Source organism: Lissotriton helveticus, chromosome 2_2, assembly GCF_964261635.1.
Source record: "Lissotriton helveticus chromosome 2_2, aLisHel1.1, whole genome shotgun sequence".
Taxonomy (NCBI): Eukaryota; Metazoa; Chordata; class Amphibia; order Caudata; family Salamandridae; genus Lissotriton; species Lissotriton helveticus.
In genome coordinates, this window is record NC_136060.1 from 396,004,153 (window position 1) to 396,023,036 (window position 18,884).

Sequence of the window (18,884 nt, forward strand, 5' to 3'; positions counted from 1 at the left end):
CTGTCACGCCTGAGATTGCCCTGCTGGGTTACGTGACCAATTTCCCTCGTAAAAATCGCAAACTGGCATCTCTTTGCTTCCTGCTGGCCAAAAGAGAGGTGGCGCTGCTTTGGTGTTCGCGGCGCGCGCCCACGGTCATCTCATGGCTCGGAAGTGTGGCGTACTGTAATGTAAACAGCGTGGAATATTCGGAAATGCTCCCAACCTCCTCCCGTCCAGAAAACATCTGGGGTCCATATCGCCGATATCTTGCCGGGAAGGGGAGGGAGGCGCCCTCTCAATCCCTACATCCCAACACTCCGACCGGGGTGGGTTAGATTATGGAGCCCTCCTTCTTTGAACCCGCTTTGGTGTTGACTTCGTAGCGGCAGGCTTATTCCCCAGGTGAGCTGTGGCCTGGTGCTTGTGGGCTGGGGTCTCCTCACCTCTCCTGGTGCTGGGGCCTTTTTTCCCTGTGGCTGCTAGCTGTTGTGCTGTGCTGGGTCCATCCCGCGGAACCTTCTGTCATCAAACACGTGTTTGCTCTGGTTCATTGCACGTATCCTTGAAGGGTGGTACAGGACATCATCTGACTTAGCTCTAATGAGGTTGTTGTCAATAGTAATGCTCATTGTCACACTAGCTGAATTGCTGTGTTATTCTCGCAAGATAACAAATAGGATTTCTGTTTCTTTTATCTTCCTTTTAATTTGTGCCCTTTGTTTTGGCATTTACTCATACCCGTTGCATTATCAGAAAAAGTTTAAACTGCTACATGAACGATGTTCTAATACGCGATCCTACTGGACACTTACATGTGCACCTGGTTATGTTGACTGACACCTGCTCTTCCTATGTACATGGTATACATTTGTTTGCCGCTACTGTGGATTGCTTCAATGACCTCAATGAAGTGTTATAAAAAAAAAAAAACTACATACTAAGAAAGTGGTATAGGAACCACCACTCTGGTGAAGACCAGGTCGAGAGCACGTAGAATTGCTGGGACCCCAAAGAACCACATAATGTGAGTAGACAGGGAACCCATGGAGAACGTGTTAAAGATTAAGGACCTTCGCCAGTAGAGCCTGAAGAAAACAAGCAGAAGACAGAAGGTTGGAAAGCCACCCTACCGGTGGATACCCTAGTACCCACGTTACCTACACCAGGGAAGCCGGGGGGCATATGTGTGAAGTGGTGTTGGAAACCGCTGTCTAACCCAATGGAGGACTTAAGGAAAGTGACGCTGCTGAATGAGAAAGTGCCCGGTGGAATCAAAATGTGGATTCTAGATGAGGTACCTGCAAGCAGAGAGGACAGAGTCCATGTTACTCAGGAGTGACCAGGAGACTTGGAAGATGAATGCCCTCTAATGTCGGGTGTTGCAGGATGGATAACGAGGACCTTGACTCCTTAGCTGTGAGGACCAGGCTACGCAGAGCAGGAGCCGCACAAGAGTTGTTCCACGAAGGATGTTGAGTGCTGATTGATCGGTGTCTGACATTCAAAGGCCAGCTAATGGAGGTCTGTCCTCCTCATGCCCGAATTTAAGAAAAAAAACAACGAATGCTGTTTCACAGAAGAACGTAAGCTTGAGCCTCCCAAAAACAGGTGAGAGAAAGAGTGAGAATGAAGGGCTGCTGTTCCAAGATCTAGCATGCTCAGAACACAAAAATAAAAATTGCCTAATCTACTGTCAACGCGTTGCATGGGCATAAAAAAGTGTGTGGACTTAATAAACCTCAACGTGAATTTACGCAGCACATTTTGTACGCTGGGCTGTAATGGAAGTATTTCACAACTGCAGATGTTATTCAAATGCAAGTCATATTGGTATTCGCTATCAAATCGAATGTTAATGTAGATGTATACAACAGGATGCTATGCGCCCAATAGGTGCTTAAAGAGCAGAACATAACAAACTAAATGGGACTTGTAACCCAGAAGTCGCAAGTTTCACAGACATGCAGAACAACGCCGTCAAGTTACACTGATCTCACAGCAGAGCACGGTTTCTGCTTATAAATAAGCAAGAAGGGGGTTAACAGAAACACTATCCTTCTTTAGCTCTCAGTATGGCTGCGAGGTTGTGGACTGCGGGGCTACTGTTGTACTTCGGGATGCTGCCAGTTGCCCCTTCCCAGTGCAGGGACCGTGAAGAGGGGTCCGGGCAGAGCTGGCACAGCAGGTCTCCAGGGCCAGGTGCACGTCCCGCTGCCTGGCGCAGCTCTCCGAGGCCGTGATCCCGACGTGTGTGAGGGGCCGGATTCCTGCCAGGCCAGATGCAAACAGACAGCTCCTGGCTGGTGCCTAGTGTGCGGGGGCTGGTGGGTAGGACAAGACCGAGGCAGCGGAGGGGAGGGAGAGTCCTCAGAGGAGCTGGGGAGGGAGGGTCCTCACAGGAGCCGGGCTGCATTCCTACACACACAGGGCATCCCGCTGCTGGAGTCAGGCTGTGTCGAGGGCAGACCCGGGGTGTCAGAGGCGCTGCGCATCACCCCCTTTGGTCCGTGATTGTTACGCCCCGCTGAAGGGACCCGCTCTCAGTATGGCTGCAAGGTTGTGGACTGCGGGGCTACTGTTGTGCTTCGGGGTGCTGCCAGTCGCCCCTTTCCGGCACAGGGGGCAGAGATGGCTCAAGAAAACATTCGCATATATCCCCAGACTTAAAGTCCCTAAAATGATTGCCTTTTGAAGCCAGAATACAGCTAAAAATTGCAGTCATGACACACGCGGCCGTGCACCACAATGCACCCAACTACCTCGCTCAAAAGTTGTCTATATCAGGAGGTTCGAGATCCAATAGAAGTGCTAAAAATCTACTCCTGAAGCCCCGTAGATTCCGGAAAGAGAAAACATACAAGCGCTCCTTCTCAGGAATGGCACCCAGGATCTGGAATGCGCTCCCTCCTGAAACCAGGCGTATCTCCTCCACCGCACTCTTCAAGAAAGAAGTGAAAACCATCCTTCTGGCCAAGATCTCCTGAACCTTACAGGTGCTGGATCAGAGACTCTGCATTGCTCTGTACCTCTGTTCACTTTGGCCTTTGGCACTATACTTCTACTTGGTGGGGATACCACTACATTACGCTCTCACTACCGACCAATATATGTTACACTTAGTTTACTGATTCACTCTCCCGATGCCCCCACTCAGTTTTCTCGCTATACTAGGGTATTGGTATAAGCCTTCCACGCACCCAAGGTGTACCTGAACACCTAGGTAGTAGGGTCAATGACTTGTGCCGTCCTATATTATCCTATATTATCCTGTTTACCTGATTGTATTTTGATATGTTTTATGTATGTTATTATTATCCTACCATGTTTGTACTATTATACTGCTCCCACTATCTCTGTTCACCCCTTCTGCCCTCTCTCCGTTGTGAAGCGCTCTGATATCTGTAAGGATCTTGTTCGCGCTATATAAAACTTTGAATAAATAAAATAAATAAATAAATAAGAGCGTCGCCGTGAAATGGATGCACAAATATAAAAAAAGATGCTCTAGAGTGGTGCACGCGCGCCACTGCGAGCTTATATTTTCAATTACCGCAGCGGCCGTGACATCCACGATAATTGATATATGGCCATTGGTGCTCGAGGGCTGCGTGAAATGCGCGTAACAGACACAAATAGGCCAGGGGCGGAGCTATGCGCCCGCCTCTGACCCATGGTATGCCCCCTTTAAAACAAACACACACGTAAAGGCCAATAGCAGACCGGAAAGGAAAAAACATGCAGGAGCATGTGGAATTTGTGGAATGTACAGGTCCATTTCTGAAACGCTAGTAAGAGGGCTTTTCGCTTCGCGAGCCCTAAAAACTGTGACCCTAAAGTGGACCCACAGGCCAGAGGCACTTGAGTCCCGAGAGGACCTCAAGCAGCTCACCAAAAGATGCAGGCCACGATGCAGTGTGGCTGAAGATTCTGGTCACTGGAGATGCTAGAGATTAAGGCTTCTTGGAGCCCGAAGAACTTCTTGGATAGAAGTCAACAAGCCTTTGCATCTACAAGTTGACAGTGCACCGGTTTTCGATTATTGCAGCCCCTATGAGGGATACTGGCCTCAAACTTAATGAGAGGGCAGGGCAGGCTTCGGGAGCTGTGGAAACCCACCACCTGTGTTGCAGAGCCTTTAGTGTCCGGAGGAGCTCAGGATCAGCAGACCGGGCGACTTCGATGTGGTGCCTGCGGATGCAGGGGAGTGACTTCTTCACTCCCAGGGAGATTTCTTCAGGCGACTTTGATGCTTCACAGGCCTTGGAGGGTTCCTGTTTGATGCACAGGTACAGACGATGCAGGAGACTGGAAGGGAGACGAAGTCAGGTCCAAACAAAGTCCAGCGAGGTCCAGAGTGCCCAGACAGTAGAAGAGCAGTGGTGTCTGAGCTGAATCTTATACCACAATGAAACTAGTGACCTACACCCCAGTAAGCCCTTAAGTACCCTAGGGAAAGGGTTGTGAAGATTCAGGGAACCCTCCCAGGGAAGGGTATGGACAGGGGGGGGGGGGCAGGATACTCCCATGTCCTTTGTACAGTTTCGTGCCAGAGCGGGAGCCAACAACTCCCAGGACTGGTTTGAATTGGTCTATGCACTGGGACACCAAACGTGCCCCTCATGCAGACTGAGTGGTGCTGTCAAGCGCACCCACCCCATCCCAATATACTAAATCCTGTCTGGGAGGTGGTCATACCTCCCTGTGACAGGATACCTATTGTTCTGCCTTCCCCTGCTCAAGCTTGGCTCAGCAGCAGGAGGGCAGAATCGTCTCTGGCCAGCACCAACCATTTTGTGCTGTCCGGGCCAAGAAGGCTGGTACCGGGTACACGGAGAGCCTAACGGAGGGCTCTTCCAGTGCTTGGAATCATACCTCATGGTGTAGGGGGTATGATTCCAACATGTTTAATACCAAACATGATAGGGTTTGTTGCAGCTGTTTTATAGATGGTCATCGCGTAATTACGCGCTGCCCTTCTATATAGTATATGTCTGCTTCACAGACAACCTGGGCGAATGGGCTCCGTAGGCTGTAGGGGTGTCCTGCTTGTGCAGGAGCACCCTCTCACTTAGAACCAAGCACCCTGCCTTCAGGATTGCAAAGGCCAGCTAGAGGGGTGACATAGGTTTTAAGTGCAGTGACCCTAGATATAGGGAACCTATATCTTTATTAAGTGGTGCTAGCGCCAGCTTACTCAGGCTGCAATGGCAGGCCTGTAGATCCATTCTGAATGGTCTGTCATGGGTGGCATAATACAGGCTTAGCCCATGTGAGCACTCTGGGGTGCCTATGCCTTGGGTACCTTAGTACCATATACCAGGGACTTATAAGGAGTACCCCACTGGTCACAAGCCGACTAGACTATGGAAACACCCTTTACGCCGGAACCACAGCCAAACTACAGAAAAAACTCCAACGCATCCAAAACGCCTCAGCCAGACTCATACTGGACATCCCCCGTCAAGCTCACATTTCCGGTCACCTGAAAGATCTCCACTGGCTTCCCGTCAACAAGAGAAGAACGTTCCGTCTCCTCACCCACGCACACAAAGCCCTCTACGACCTAGGACCCGAATACCTCAACAAACGACTGTCCTTCTACACACCCACCCGCCAACTACGTTCATCCAACCAAGCCCTCGTCGCAATTCCGCGCATCAATAGATCCACCATGGGAGGCAGATCTTTCTCCCACTTAGCGGCCAAAACCTGGAATTCTCTCCCTACTCACCTCCACCTCACTCAGAACCACCTCTCCTTCAGAAAGCAGCTAAAAACCTGGCTATTCGATAAGTAATGCACCCCCCCCCCCCAAGCGCCTTGAGACCCTCTGGGTGAGTAGTGCGCTCTACAAATTTTTTGAACTTGAACTTGAACTCAGTATCCAATCTGGGATGTACCCAAGCACTGAACACCACAATTTATGGAGAAAGCAGATGGACTGGGGTCAGGATTAGCAGGATCCCAGTCAGACTAGTCAAATACTGCTTGGCACCAGGCAAAAAGTGTGGGTAACTAAAGAAACAGACCCTACTTTCCAACACATACCTTAAACCGCAGGTAATATCTGTGGGACTGCAGGACGGGTATATGCCATAAATGGTCTATTGTAGGCATAGCACGGCTAATATTTTCTGATAAGTTCTCTATAGTGATGCAGGATGAAGTCTGTAACCTTGCCTGCTTTAGGAAGTTTGTTAGACTGAATCTTTTGGAAGATCTTTCCATAAAAACATGTAATGTCATGCGATAGTGTCTACTAGTCGAGCTGTGGATGGTTCAGTCATCAGGACTATAGGATCATCTACTAAGCTACTTCAATAATCTCAGAGCATGTTGAACATCCTTTTCCCCAAACGTTATATACACAGTGATAGTCATCAGATAGATCTGCATGGTCTTGGTGCCGGGGCTTTTGGTAAAGCAGGATCCGTAGGTCTTGATGTCTTTGTTATAGGCTCTGTTGGCTGAGAAGGTCTGAACCATAGCTGCAGCATCTCCAGGGTTACAAAAAGGATTATTCTGAGGAGAGAACAATGGCCAGTTTGAAAGCTGGAAGGTGGTTCAGCCTGAAAACAAGGATAAATCGGTCATCACTAGTTGGAGAATTTTAGGTGGATTAATTGGGCTTTGCAGTACCGTTACAACAAGGAATATTTCAGTCTGCCTTATAAAAAGAGAGTGCTGTGATAATAGTCCAGATCTTCAGGAGAGAAATGTGGCAATAATGCTGTGGTTGAAGTTACAGATTGTACTGTGGTGAATAACTGAGTCCTTCCTGTGTCTTGTGATATGTGGGTTGAGCAGAGTACCACACCAAAAGTGTTACTGCATCGGACTCTTCCTCCATCTGATCAAGTGCGGAGGTGGAATCTTTCTTGAAGTGTGTTCTGGGAATATTGTGGAAGAAACAGTCCTCTTCTAGCTTTAGGATTGATGCACTGGCATTGAAAGGACAGTCACTGGTATGCTGTTGACAGACCACTTGTAGGTAGTTGGTGCTTGGTTGCAAGCGCATCAAGTTATGATTTTAAGTGGCTTGGTTTGGACAGCGAGATCATAGTCTACCTTGGGTGTGGGGGCAGACCATAAATATTTTTGCCTCAGGACACAGTGGTGGCAATTGATTAACGCTTTCTCTTCTTAATGTGGGACTGGTTTAAGGAGAGGCAGGTCCGCCATACTCGGTCAGCTGAGGTTGCGCACACTGGAATTCAAGAATCCCTCCACCTGACTTACTATCAGGGAAATGCCCTTACACTCCAGCAAGCTAGAACGCTCAGATTCCCAAAGCGTGGGTGGTGTGTCAGAACACGGACCATCCTCCTCTTAATCGATGGCAGGAAGGTCTTCAACACCAGATGAATGGCCCACAAATCCGGCATATTGATAGAGCCGGATTTCCACTGGAAGCAAGAGTACTCTGACTTCCACCTCCCCCAGATCCCACTCCCTTACCAAGCAGTGACGCATTTGTCACCATCAACTCTGGGATGGGAAAGCAGAGGGCTCTACTGATGGTCAAACTGCAATCGAGCAGCCACTCTGCATATTGTGTGCAGTTTTTCAAAACAGAATGGCATCAGAGACGTTTCCTTGGTGCTAGACTCAATGAGCTTCAGATTTCATTGCAGAGCCAGCATATGCCACTTAGTGTAATCAATGAGACTAAGTGGATTTTGCCACTGGCTTATTAGAGGTGGAGGCTAATTACAATGAAGATGCTCAGTTTGTCGATTCCTCCGATTGGGAGGGGGGGGGGGTAGACTATCAACTGCCTCAGAGCAACTGCCTCAGACTTCTGAAGTCACCTCAGCAGCCTTCCCTAAACCTTTGATGCTTTTGCAAGGTTACCTGCATGCTCGACAGTCTTTGGGTTTGTGATGTGGATAAAACAAAATATGCATGTCCCAAGAGGATCATGAGTGTAGACCCTCATTGTTCCACTTGCCTAAGACTTTTAAGAGGCTTCTTTCTGAAAATCCATACTCAAATAGTAGCTGTGAAAGGCATACACAACCCAAAAAAAGGCTTAAAAAAAGCTTGTTAAAGTACGACTGACCCATCATAAGAGTGATAGAAATCCAAGGTGATATGGTCTGTGGAAGGCTTCCAGTGCTCCTCAGTGGCTTGACTTCAGAAATATACTTTTGGTCCTAGCGGACAATAGTCGCATCTGGAGTACATGGTTTGTATCTTCACAGCAGAGGCAGTAGTGCCTGCCATTTCTCTGGTAATATATCACAGCGGAAATGTAGCTGGCTTGGATTCAGGTATCCAGAACTGGAGAAATGTCGAGAACAGGTGAATCTCTCAAAATCTACAACACTGAAAGTTATAAAAAAGGTTGTACTTCCGACACGGTGGGATATAGAAGTCATGAATTACTGATTAAAACCTAGACTAAACACAGTAGTGAGATGGGCTGGAAAGGGAAACTGCCAAAAAAAAACATGGGAGGAAGCTAGGTTATGAAGCCTGAATGCCTCGAATAGGTTTAGGGAGTGGGACACCATCAGCATATACATCTGTCTCTGTCACATGGAACTCGAATGCTGCAATATTCTGCAACTAGGAATTAAATGTTAAATGATTCTCCAGTATTTAGATATTTGCTACTTATGAATGCACTAAACTCCTGTACTGGAGGAGGAAACCCATTAGGAGGAGTCAACACTAAAGTATAAACGAATACAAAAAAGGTTGCTTTGTTACAATGTGCCCAGCATGTGGACTCGCTGATAAGACAGGACATATTCTATTTTGCTTAAAATACTCAAACCAGTATCAAGTGGATAGTGCCTATGTGTAGTCTTTTGAACCTGGTGGACTGTGTAAACGTACTCGGAATCTGAAGCTGTGATTCTACTAGAGGGGATAGTGATTGCAGTTTCTAAAGTTATTTATTTGAGAATGGCAAATTAGACAAAGCGATTGCTACCCGGCTTGCTAGCAATATGAATTGAGTACTTCGCATTTGCGCATATAATTTTATTTTTTAGTCAATTGTGCTTCGTGGATCCTGGTTGTCATGCAAGGTGGTATTTGTTTATTGTAATCTTTCTTGTAACTACACTAAGGAGTACCTTAATGTAATTCTTAACAATTTTATCTGGATTAGTGGTTTTAAAGCATTGCTCATTTATTGATGGGTCATTTTGTTAATGTATTTTGTATCGTATGCGATTGTTGGAAATATATAAATCCATATGTACGCACCATAGATATCCAGTTCTCACAAACCTACTGGGCCATTTCGAGCCCCGAACCAGTTGTTCCGAGCTCAGTGTTCCCCCTGCTTCATAGGTTTCCCCAACCTTGACAGACCTATTTCAGCCCTGCTTCAAGGCTCCCTCGCGGACACCTCCATCAGCTGTGCACACAAACCTCTCAGAGTCATGTTTAGTTTAGCTTCTGTCTCTCACATTAAGTTCATCTCCTCAGGACAATCTACAAGCAATGTCATGGCTTTCTTTAAACTACAAACAGTTGTCCTGTTTTCTGTCCATCAACCCTACATTACAGATATGTAGATTCGGCACGGTGTTTGTGCATTTGTGCCAATTCTGTTTTTTATACGTTAGCTCATGTTTTGACTGTGTACCCTTTTTGGAATTTGCTGATGGCTGTGTTTTCTAAGATATATCAAGGTCCCACAAATAGGACTCCGGGCAGAAGAAGATTGTTTTTAAGATGCAACACTGGGACGTAACAATAAGCTTTGGTACCTGCAAAAACATTTCATCTATTCTAGGACCCTCCTTTGCATTACTCCAATGAGGGTCGGAAAAGTTGTTCCCGGACAGTGATAGAATTTTGTACAATGAGTTTTTAACTTGCTCTTGTTGATGAAATATTATGTTTGATCTGCTAAAGAAAGTAAATTTTTTCTTCATAGATTACCCTTACGGTAAACAAAGACCTGCTAAACCTTCGCACTCGCTCAAACAGAATATGAGCAATATTGATGACTGATTATAGGAAGATGCACTCACGTACCCTTGTGAAATGTCAGGAAGATTAGGAATCCAGCGAATCAACATCAAGGTTCTTAATCAAGGGTACACACAATGACCGAACTACAGACATTTCGCTTATCCCCCATTGCGATTTCCTTTCAAGGGCATGCAGTGAGCGCATTCATTCACATTTTTTATGCAGCCCAAATTACATCGTGAAGGCAGGTTCATAGAGAAGTTAAGCCAACACAAGCACTACCTTTGGAGCTAGATGCTCCAGATCTACTGCTAGGGACACGAGAATACTGCCATTTATAAGCATTAAATAACCAGGGTCTTAGAGTAACAAAGAAAAAAAGATCAGCAATGGGTATCCCCACACCACTGACTATTGAGTATTAGAGACCCTACTGGTGGATGGCAGCAGAGAAGCCTTGTACACAAGTAGTGGCTGTGCGAAATATTAGGCAAGATTGAGGAGCAGGAACAGGATATAATGGACATGCATGAAAGATTCGTAAGTTAAGAGAAAGGAAAAAGCCTTTAATAGTCCACTCCAGAGTATGGATTTTTGTTACATTACTGTGGAATGAACGTTGTTCTGCTAAAACTGTACCTATAAACAAGTGTGACAAAAGGTTTAAAATAAAATGGTAAGTTTGGGGCCATTAATAAAATGTTGCAGCAATTACAAAATAAGCAGTAATGTCATCTGAGAAATTAAATTATTCAAAAGTATCTTTGCACAAAAATACATTCAGAAAACGAAAGCAGCACATTTCAAATGTAGCAATTAGAATAATTACATTCAGCGGCAGGCTTGAAGTCCTCATAATTTATATCAGGGGCATCATGTACAATTATTTGCACTCCACGTTTACTAACGAATTCCTCCTTTTCCTTTGCTGGATTTTTCAAGGGCCGAAGGGTTTCCTGCTAAAACAAATATAGCTCCTTAGATGTAGTTAAACTAGTACGTTTCAGCAATATAGAAACATTAACAGATTAATAGGGGATCAGTAAGCATACAAGCACCATGTTGTAAATCTTCTACAGGTTTCGAATTTATTCTGGAAACTGTTTAACTACTCACAGCATACATCACTTATCCCAAAATGTGGGGCATTTTGCTGTGACTGTGAAAAAATGCGACAATAAAATACGCTGTTTGGAGCAAGTGTAAAACACAGATTGAGACATTAGTACAAGTCAAATGTGTGATTGCAATGGAAGAGCTGTATATGCTGGATCAGAATCCTATACTAGATCAATGCTTCACCCTATAGCCCTATGCATAGACACTGCTTAAATAACTAAGTTTACAACTAACACAAAATAACAGGGCATAAACCATAAATATGTGCGTTTATCGCTTGGAGTCATTGTCCTTCCCTTCCCTGCCATCCACAATGGTAGTAAACATTATGCTCAGTGTGCACACACAGAGGTCCCGAAGTTGTGAGCGGGCAACTAGCTGTCAGCAGTGCTCCGAATTGGGCACAAACGCCATCACGCCTCTCCCAATTCCAAACTAGAGACAATACCTCACAAAGGCCGCAAAATACAAGGCTTTAATACATAATGTTATTCATTCACCTCCGACAGTGCGCTTCGGGCATTCCAGCCTGGCTCACAAGAATATATACACATATATATATATATATATATATATATATATATATATATATATATATATATATATATATATATATATATATATATACACATACATACATATACACATATACACATATATACACACACACAAACACACACAAATATATCGAAGGTTAGAGTTAGTTCGGTATGGTAAATTTGCATTATAAAAAAAAAACAATGGCTAAACTGACATTACAGTAAGGCCCAATATAAAAACCAGAAAAACTGAAAAACCACTGACATACATACACACATTTGTTTTACTTTTTTGTTATACAAGCTCACAAGTCGCACTGAAACCACTGATGGGCGTTTTTTGCTAAGAGGGGTGTGCAGCAACTCGTGAGCTTGTGGAAGGAAAACTTTAAAAAAAAAAATCAATAAGCCAATGCCGTTAATCTAGAAATTTAAGAGAAAATAATATATGCCTGCTTATTTGCCGGTTTATTGTGATCATCACAATGAGGTATGTTCCAGCAAACCGAAAAAAAGTGTGTGGTAATATGGAAGATCGATACTACCTATGTACCGGAGAAAGAAGTATGTTCTTGTAATGAGTTACTATAATAAGAATCTTTTCATCAGACTTGGAACTCAAGATAAGACTTGTTAGTATTGAGCGAAGACATGTAAAGCATCCCAGAAATGTGAAAAACTGATATAAGCCATGTACAACATCCCAAACCAGCAACTCTCCGGAGAAGGGTTAAATAAAAAAATTGACATGGATGTACTTTGTGGTACAATACAGGAAAGAACACAATATAACTATATCACCATTGTATGAATACCTTTAAGAAATCGAACAACTGTGCTTTAGACTTTAAGAACAGAAGCCATTAAAATGCGAGAACTATTTAATGACCAACAAGCAAGCAACAGTCCGAACCTTAAAATGAAATCACTTGGTCACAGCCTTTCCATTATCATTGGTTAATATGAAAGATGCTAGGCAAAAATGTCAAAATATGAAATTAAGAGCTGTACACCCAGCACGTAATTGCACTTTGGGGAGTCCCCTTTACACACATGATCTTTGGCAGTCCCTTCAGGTCAAGTAGACCAGCTACTTTACAATAATGATCTGCTCAAATTATGTAAACAGAGTCTACAGAACCAGGTACAGAACAGAGAGGGTAACCATCAAACAGCAATACTCTCCTTCTCAGAAGTATTCATCATTTAAATTCGGAACTAATGTGCACCTAGGATCACCAACAATAGCTTGGAGATGGTAACACCACATCAATAAGATTTTAAAATGGGTCTAGGCAGAAGACCACTTCTTGAGAATCAGAGAAATCTTATGGGGCGGTGGTTGACCAGATAAATCCGAAAAACAAAAAGGTGGTTGTTATTTGGAGGTCAAATTTCCAAAAATGCAAATTACAAATGTTAATGAACATAGAGCACAGATCTCCTCAAAATCGGAAAGCAGTCCAAAATAAACAGCTGTGTAGAGGATGTAGTTCTAGCCTGCTTATTTATATAGCACTGAAGTGCTTTAAATATACAAGTAGTGATATACTCATGCTTAAATTAGTGTCAAAGTTATGGAGCTCACAGGCAGATTCTGCAGCAGATCATTCTTCAGTGTTTGTTTTTTTATCATTAGTTTCCCTCACAATGCCGCATGAATCAAACAATAGACTATACAATGGTCTCGGGAAGCGAGTGGTAAGGGTCCAATATAGGAGGACTCTAGTCGTGCAGCAGATTTACCTAAGGTATATACATACGTTGGATCAGTATAGGGATTTACCCACTAGCGCAAGAATAGCAACAATCGATACCAATAAAGAAAAAAAACTGTTAAACTGAACAACCTGCTCGGATCGGCAAACAAAGAAATAAGTGACCAGGGAGGGTGGAGCCCCTGCTACGATTTTGAGTATTAAGGGAGGAAAAGTAGGGCAAGTGAAAAGAGGAAAAATGATGTCGCGAGTGGCGAGCATGCATAGTTGGTGTAAGGAGTGCACAATCAATTGAAGTCTCCCTCTGTTCACTCGGGGAGCGCTGGAGACGGCTGGTGTCATCCACTTGAAAGCAGTCATATGAAATTGGGTCACAAGCTTGCACATGCTCCGTGATTAGAGTCTACACCTTGCTTCCCTCTTCAGGGCTGCGCCTTCTCCGCCCATTTGATTACTTCTGAACACAACAGTACCTGGCTAGGACCTCGAGAGGGTTTTACAGCTAGCTGCCAGCAAGCCAAGAACAATGCCAGGGCTATGAATTTTGTTGTGATAAGTCTCGCTCATGGTCGAAGAAAGACCCAGCAAGCAATAGGTTGCGATTTTCAGAATGTGCCACCAAGTGGCTATAGCACTGTATTATGCCACTGTGTCCCAGTAGGAGTGAATCTCTGGACAAGAAATGAAATGATTACGCACTTGTATAGCGCACGACTACCCGTGGGCATCTCGGCGCTTGTACGAATACCGCCGAGGAACCCTTCCTGGCCTTTTTCCTGTGAGGAGCCCACTCCTGGGCACCCCCCAAAGGTGAAGTCAGGCATCCTCAGCGTTGTTGGGGCCGTTGTAGAGACTAAGCCATCTATTGCCCAGGGGTGCAGAGTGGGACTCATGATTAGAATAGGCACCGAGGCGAGAATTATCAGGTCCGAGGAAATTGAGCCCGAGACCCGCCGAGCCCGACCCGCCGTGAGCCCCTGGGATCATTGTGATGATCATTTTTGGGGTGAGGTAGACCCTGTGGAGGAAGTAATATTGTATAAGCTTGAACCTGCCATTTCTAGATATGCGTGAGTGGAAAGGAATAGGTTATCCCAATATTTGTCCATTATCAGCAGCTAGGTCCTCAGTTTAGTGAGTCTGTAGACCGCTTAATTCAGACTTGGCCTGGCAGAATAATGCATGAGAGTAAGGAAATCGGCCTGGGTTTACTTGCAGTTGTGCAGATAATGTGAAGGGCAGTATGTACTAGAGGTTCTGCAGATACAAGACTCCAGTGAGTTGTACTGTGGCCCCAACGAGGTCGTACGTAGGCCTAAAAAATATCACCTCGTCCACACGCTATGTAAGATTTTAGCTGGTCGAGCTATTTATACGACCTACTCATCCATTCTGGCGAGTGAACTTAAACGGAAAAGGAAGAGGTGTTCTGTTAATTCAGAAAGTGAATAAGCAATTCCAATGCCTCTAAATCTTGTTTTTATCTGGACACATTTACAGTCTGTTTAAGGTCAAATGTCACTTTGTCTTTTTACTAATTGCGACTTATCGTATCCTGGAAAATGTGGTTTACTTTTCTTTTATACAGTTTGAGATTTTTGTCAAGTGACATATCTGACCATGATAGCGAAACAAAAGGCTGTAAGATGACAGCTTTTTTCCTTACACAGCATTTAAACAGCGTGTAAAAGAATACTACAAATATGTAAAAAAAATATCAGTAATTACTAAATCACATTTTTCTCAATTCAGAAGTGTGATGTAAGCAAAGATTTAAATAGGAGAAAAACAAATCAGAACACTACTTGGTGATGTGCAAATGAAATATTTGCAAAAACTTGATTTCTAAATATTGTTTGTACACTATATAGTTTTATCAGTAAAACCGCATAACAGTGGGAAATCGTTGCCAAGTCATTTGAAAATCTGCTCATTGCAAATCAGTGTGCCATCACTTCATGCTTTGGGTATGTATTCATTAAAAGTGATAGTTTTTAAACAATTTGAAAATCATGCCTGTCCCCCATCCCGAAGACAATCCTGTTAATGAACTGAGAGGCAGCAAGTCTGCAGTCATGCGTTTCCTCCGTAGGCCTGGAGGCAACCATGTTGTCGGTACCACTTGGGATGGGATGGGTTCTAAGATGATTTATTGGCAAGGTATTGATGCCTAGAGATGGAAAATATGTGTTAGCAAATCATAACTCTGTGCCTTTTGTGTGTTAACACTCCACTCCCGAGATACCTTGATATAAATGGACATTTTTTCATAACTTGAATTGTGAATTTTAATAAAGATTACAGTAAATGTGATTAAACGGATAACTATGAGTGTAATTATGCTTATATTACATACACCAAATAAAATGTATAAATGTTTTAATTAATTTTTTCCAGAACTGGTGTTGAATGACTGTTCAGTATCATGAACACTGAAACAAGCCCATCCTGTCCCTCTGATCCTCGGTGTATAATTCATTTATGGTCAAATGTCCAACAAGGGGTCACCCTGGCAAGCCTGCAGGACTACTCATCATGGAAAACTTTGCTAGTGGCAGCTCAAGTAAGGAATCACATTACAATGTTAGATATTGTGAGAAATGTGGAAAGCAACACAGTTCCCCCAAGTATTTTACAACAGGAAGTGAATAAGGTGGTTTAATGCGAAGAGATTTATAAACTATTAAGCGAAAAGCTGAAGCAAGTGTCAGTGATGACACGAACAAGTGAGTCACAAATATACACTTTAACAGAAGAACATTATTACAGTTAAACGTGTATGCTGACGAATCTATATTTTCTGGCAACAAAATGTTACAAGGGAACATGAAGGCGTGAAAAATTAATCAAGACGACAGAGCTTAGAGTTGACAAAAGGCTTCAAGACTGTGCAACCATTAATTGTAATTCAAAGATCTTAGTTTGTAGTAGGGACATATTGGCAGCAGAAGCCCATTATCATGCATCTTGTTATAGAAACAATTCAAGGGTTATAGCAAAAGGAGGAAGTTCGTGCATCTAGCATTCAAACCAATGATCACTGCAAGAATGAGATTAACCTTATGATGAACTATTCCAAAACATTAAAACTATGGTTATTCCGAACAAAGAGGTAATATGCGAGACGACTCTCACCGAAAGGCTTCAAACCCTTATGAGACACAGGAATACAGGGAATAGACGAATCAACAAAGAAGCATATTAGAAGAAAATTGGACTATGGAGTTCGGTGACCGCCTCTACATATTCCCAGATAAACAAAGAAAATTATTGGTCCAACCTGATAGTGTCATGGTTCAGGAGAAAACCAGAATTTGAAAAGAGAATTATCAGTTTTAAAGGTTAAGGCAACAGATCTGACCAAGATCAGTGATCAAATATCACACATAAGACCAGTGATTAAAACAAACTTATCACACCATGGCCATATCATCGAACAGACGTTGATTAAGATTCATATACAGTGCCCGATTACTAATAGGACTTCTAACTGGAGATCCAGAAAACACAAAGCCGTCCAAAAAGGTTGCCTTACTTATGCAATCATTCAGTCAGGACATATAGGCTGTGATAAATGGCCAGCAGATACACTCCACACACCCCCTCCTACCTAAGCAATTGTTGCTTTCATATGCTGTAAAAACGCCGACAGGCAGTGTTGAAATCATTTTCACGCTAAGCAGACTTGGACCTGGGATTTCATACTCTCAACTGGAAGGAAATGATACCACTTTGTCTTCAGAAACTTCCTCCTACCTTAAATGAGTAAATTGTTCTTCCAGTAGACATTCAGTCTCATCATGTCTTCACTAACTTAGAATGGGATAACACGGATAGGCTGCAAGAGACTTACTGTTAAGAGGACAACTCTAAGTCAACGGTATAGCTGTGCAGCCCAAGTTGTTTGGACCACAAAGCTCCTCTCCCAAGCACAGAGAAACAAAAGCAAACAATGTTGACCATCATAAATACTGATGAATTGTGCATGTATGTTTCTGGTGAACAAGTTGGGCCTCGGCCATTGATAACAATTACCAAAGACGTGTTGGATTGTTATGCCCAAGTGAATCTTGCACAAAATAATAACAATCTGGGTTGTTATAAGACCAGAAGCGAGCCTCACACAGATAATACCAAGTTGATCAAGATTTAACATCAGTATTATAGACCTAGTTAGTGTAGCACAGGATTCCATTGGCTTCTTGCCCACCATTAATGCACTAGTAACTGAGTTCACAACTGTTTCTGAAATGTTCAAATAGAGTTGAAAAGGTAATCACTGCATTTGGCAAAAATTGTAGTGGTCATTATAGGAGGTAGGCTTAGAATATGGTGTGCACTCAAATGAAGCACCCTGCACTAATCCAGACAACCTTTATAGTGATTTTACTGGTCATGGACAACCTTAGAAAGTTCTCTAAGTGGTAGCTGTGGAGAGGGACCTTCATGCTTAGTCAAGGAGTGTAAAGCAGCTTGTTTTTAAAAGTCCTTAATCTTATGACATAGGTTAATTGACAAGAACCACACAGTGTAATTCTAAAAATATATTATAAACACTCACTAACACATTGCAATATCTCATAACCGGAGATATAACCACAATACACACAATACTTACGTAATAGAACAGGTAAGCAGCACAAATACACAGTGGTCTCCAGGGGGAGACCAAACAATATACTAAAATAGTGGAATGCAAACCATGACGTAATTAGAGACTAGACTCTGAAGACGTAGCAGAGTTGGGGACCCAAGGAATCACCCATGGTGAGCATCTAGGAACCCCCACAGTGGCAGTGTGCGAACACTATCGTGTGCTCAATAAAAGTCAATGGGTACGTCTCGGTTGCAATTTTAAAGAAGGCCCCTCCACAGAGGGCCCTAAAGAAACCCCATGGAAGATAGAAGGTTGGAGAGTCACCGCACCCGTGAATACTTCAGCCGGGAATACCCCAGGGAAGAAGACACCCACACCAGTGATGCCAGGAGCATAGGTGCAAAGTGATGTTGGAAACAGCCATAGACCACAATGGAGGGCTACAGTAAAGATGAGTGGTGAAGGTGGTGAAAGAGTCTGAAATCCCATTTAAGATGAGAAGCATCAGCAAGCAGAGGGGGCAGAGTCTATGGCACTCAGGAGTGGCCAGAAGGCACAGAAGACAAATGCCTACAGATGTCTGTAGATGCAGGAAGGTTGACTGTGTCCTTGAAATTGCAGCTGTGCGGATCAGGCAATGCTGTGAAAGACCAGAAGCCGGATATCAAGAGCCAGGGCGTTAGTGTACGTCGGGAGCGCCAACAAGCCTTGGCAATGGCCACAAGCGTGGTATGCAAAAAAGGAGCGTAGTAGGCACCAGCAAGGTCCAAGTGACTCCCCACAAGCAGGTAAGTCAGAACAGGCCTGAACAAACATGGGGACCCAGTGGAGTCAAAGAACACCCTTGAGAGGACCCAAAAGCCAGAGGCACAGGAGGCGCATGAGGACCTCGAGCAGCTCACCAATGATGAAAGCATACGGTGCTGAGGATGCACCGTAGCAGGAGATACTGGAGCCCGAATCTTCTTGAAGCCCAAAGCGCTCTGGAGGAGA

At 44.0% G+C, this 18,884-nt stretch overlaps 1 protein-coding gene across 6 annotated transcripts in view; it reads right to left on the reverse strand.

The window, feature by feature from the left end:
* TACC3 (transforming acidic coiled-coil containing protein 3) overlaps window positions 1-18,884 on the reverse strand; it is a 475,241-nt gene that overhangs the window by 305,408 nt on the left and 150,949 nt on the right. For 3 of the 6 annotated variants that reach the window (XM_078678629.1, XM_078678627.1, XM_078678628.1), the window contains exon 6: window positions 10,748-10,874. In XM_078678629.1, the coding sequence (XP_078534755.1) occupies window positions 10,748-10,874 (127 nt within the window). Of the gene's footprint in view, window positions 1-10,747; window positions 10,878-18,884 lie in introns of all 6 variants that reach the window. The other 3 variants (XM_078678625.1, XM_078678623.1, XM_078678624.1) reach the window with 1 other exon arrangement.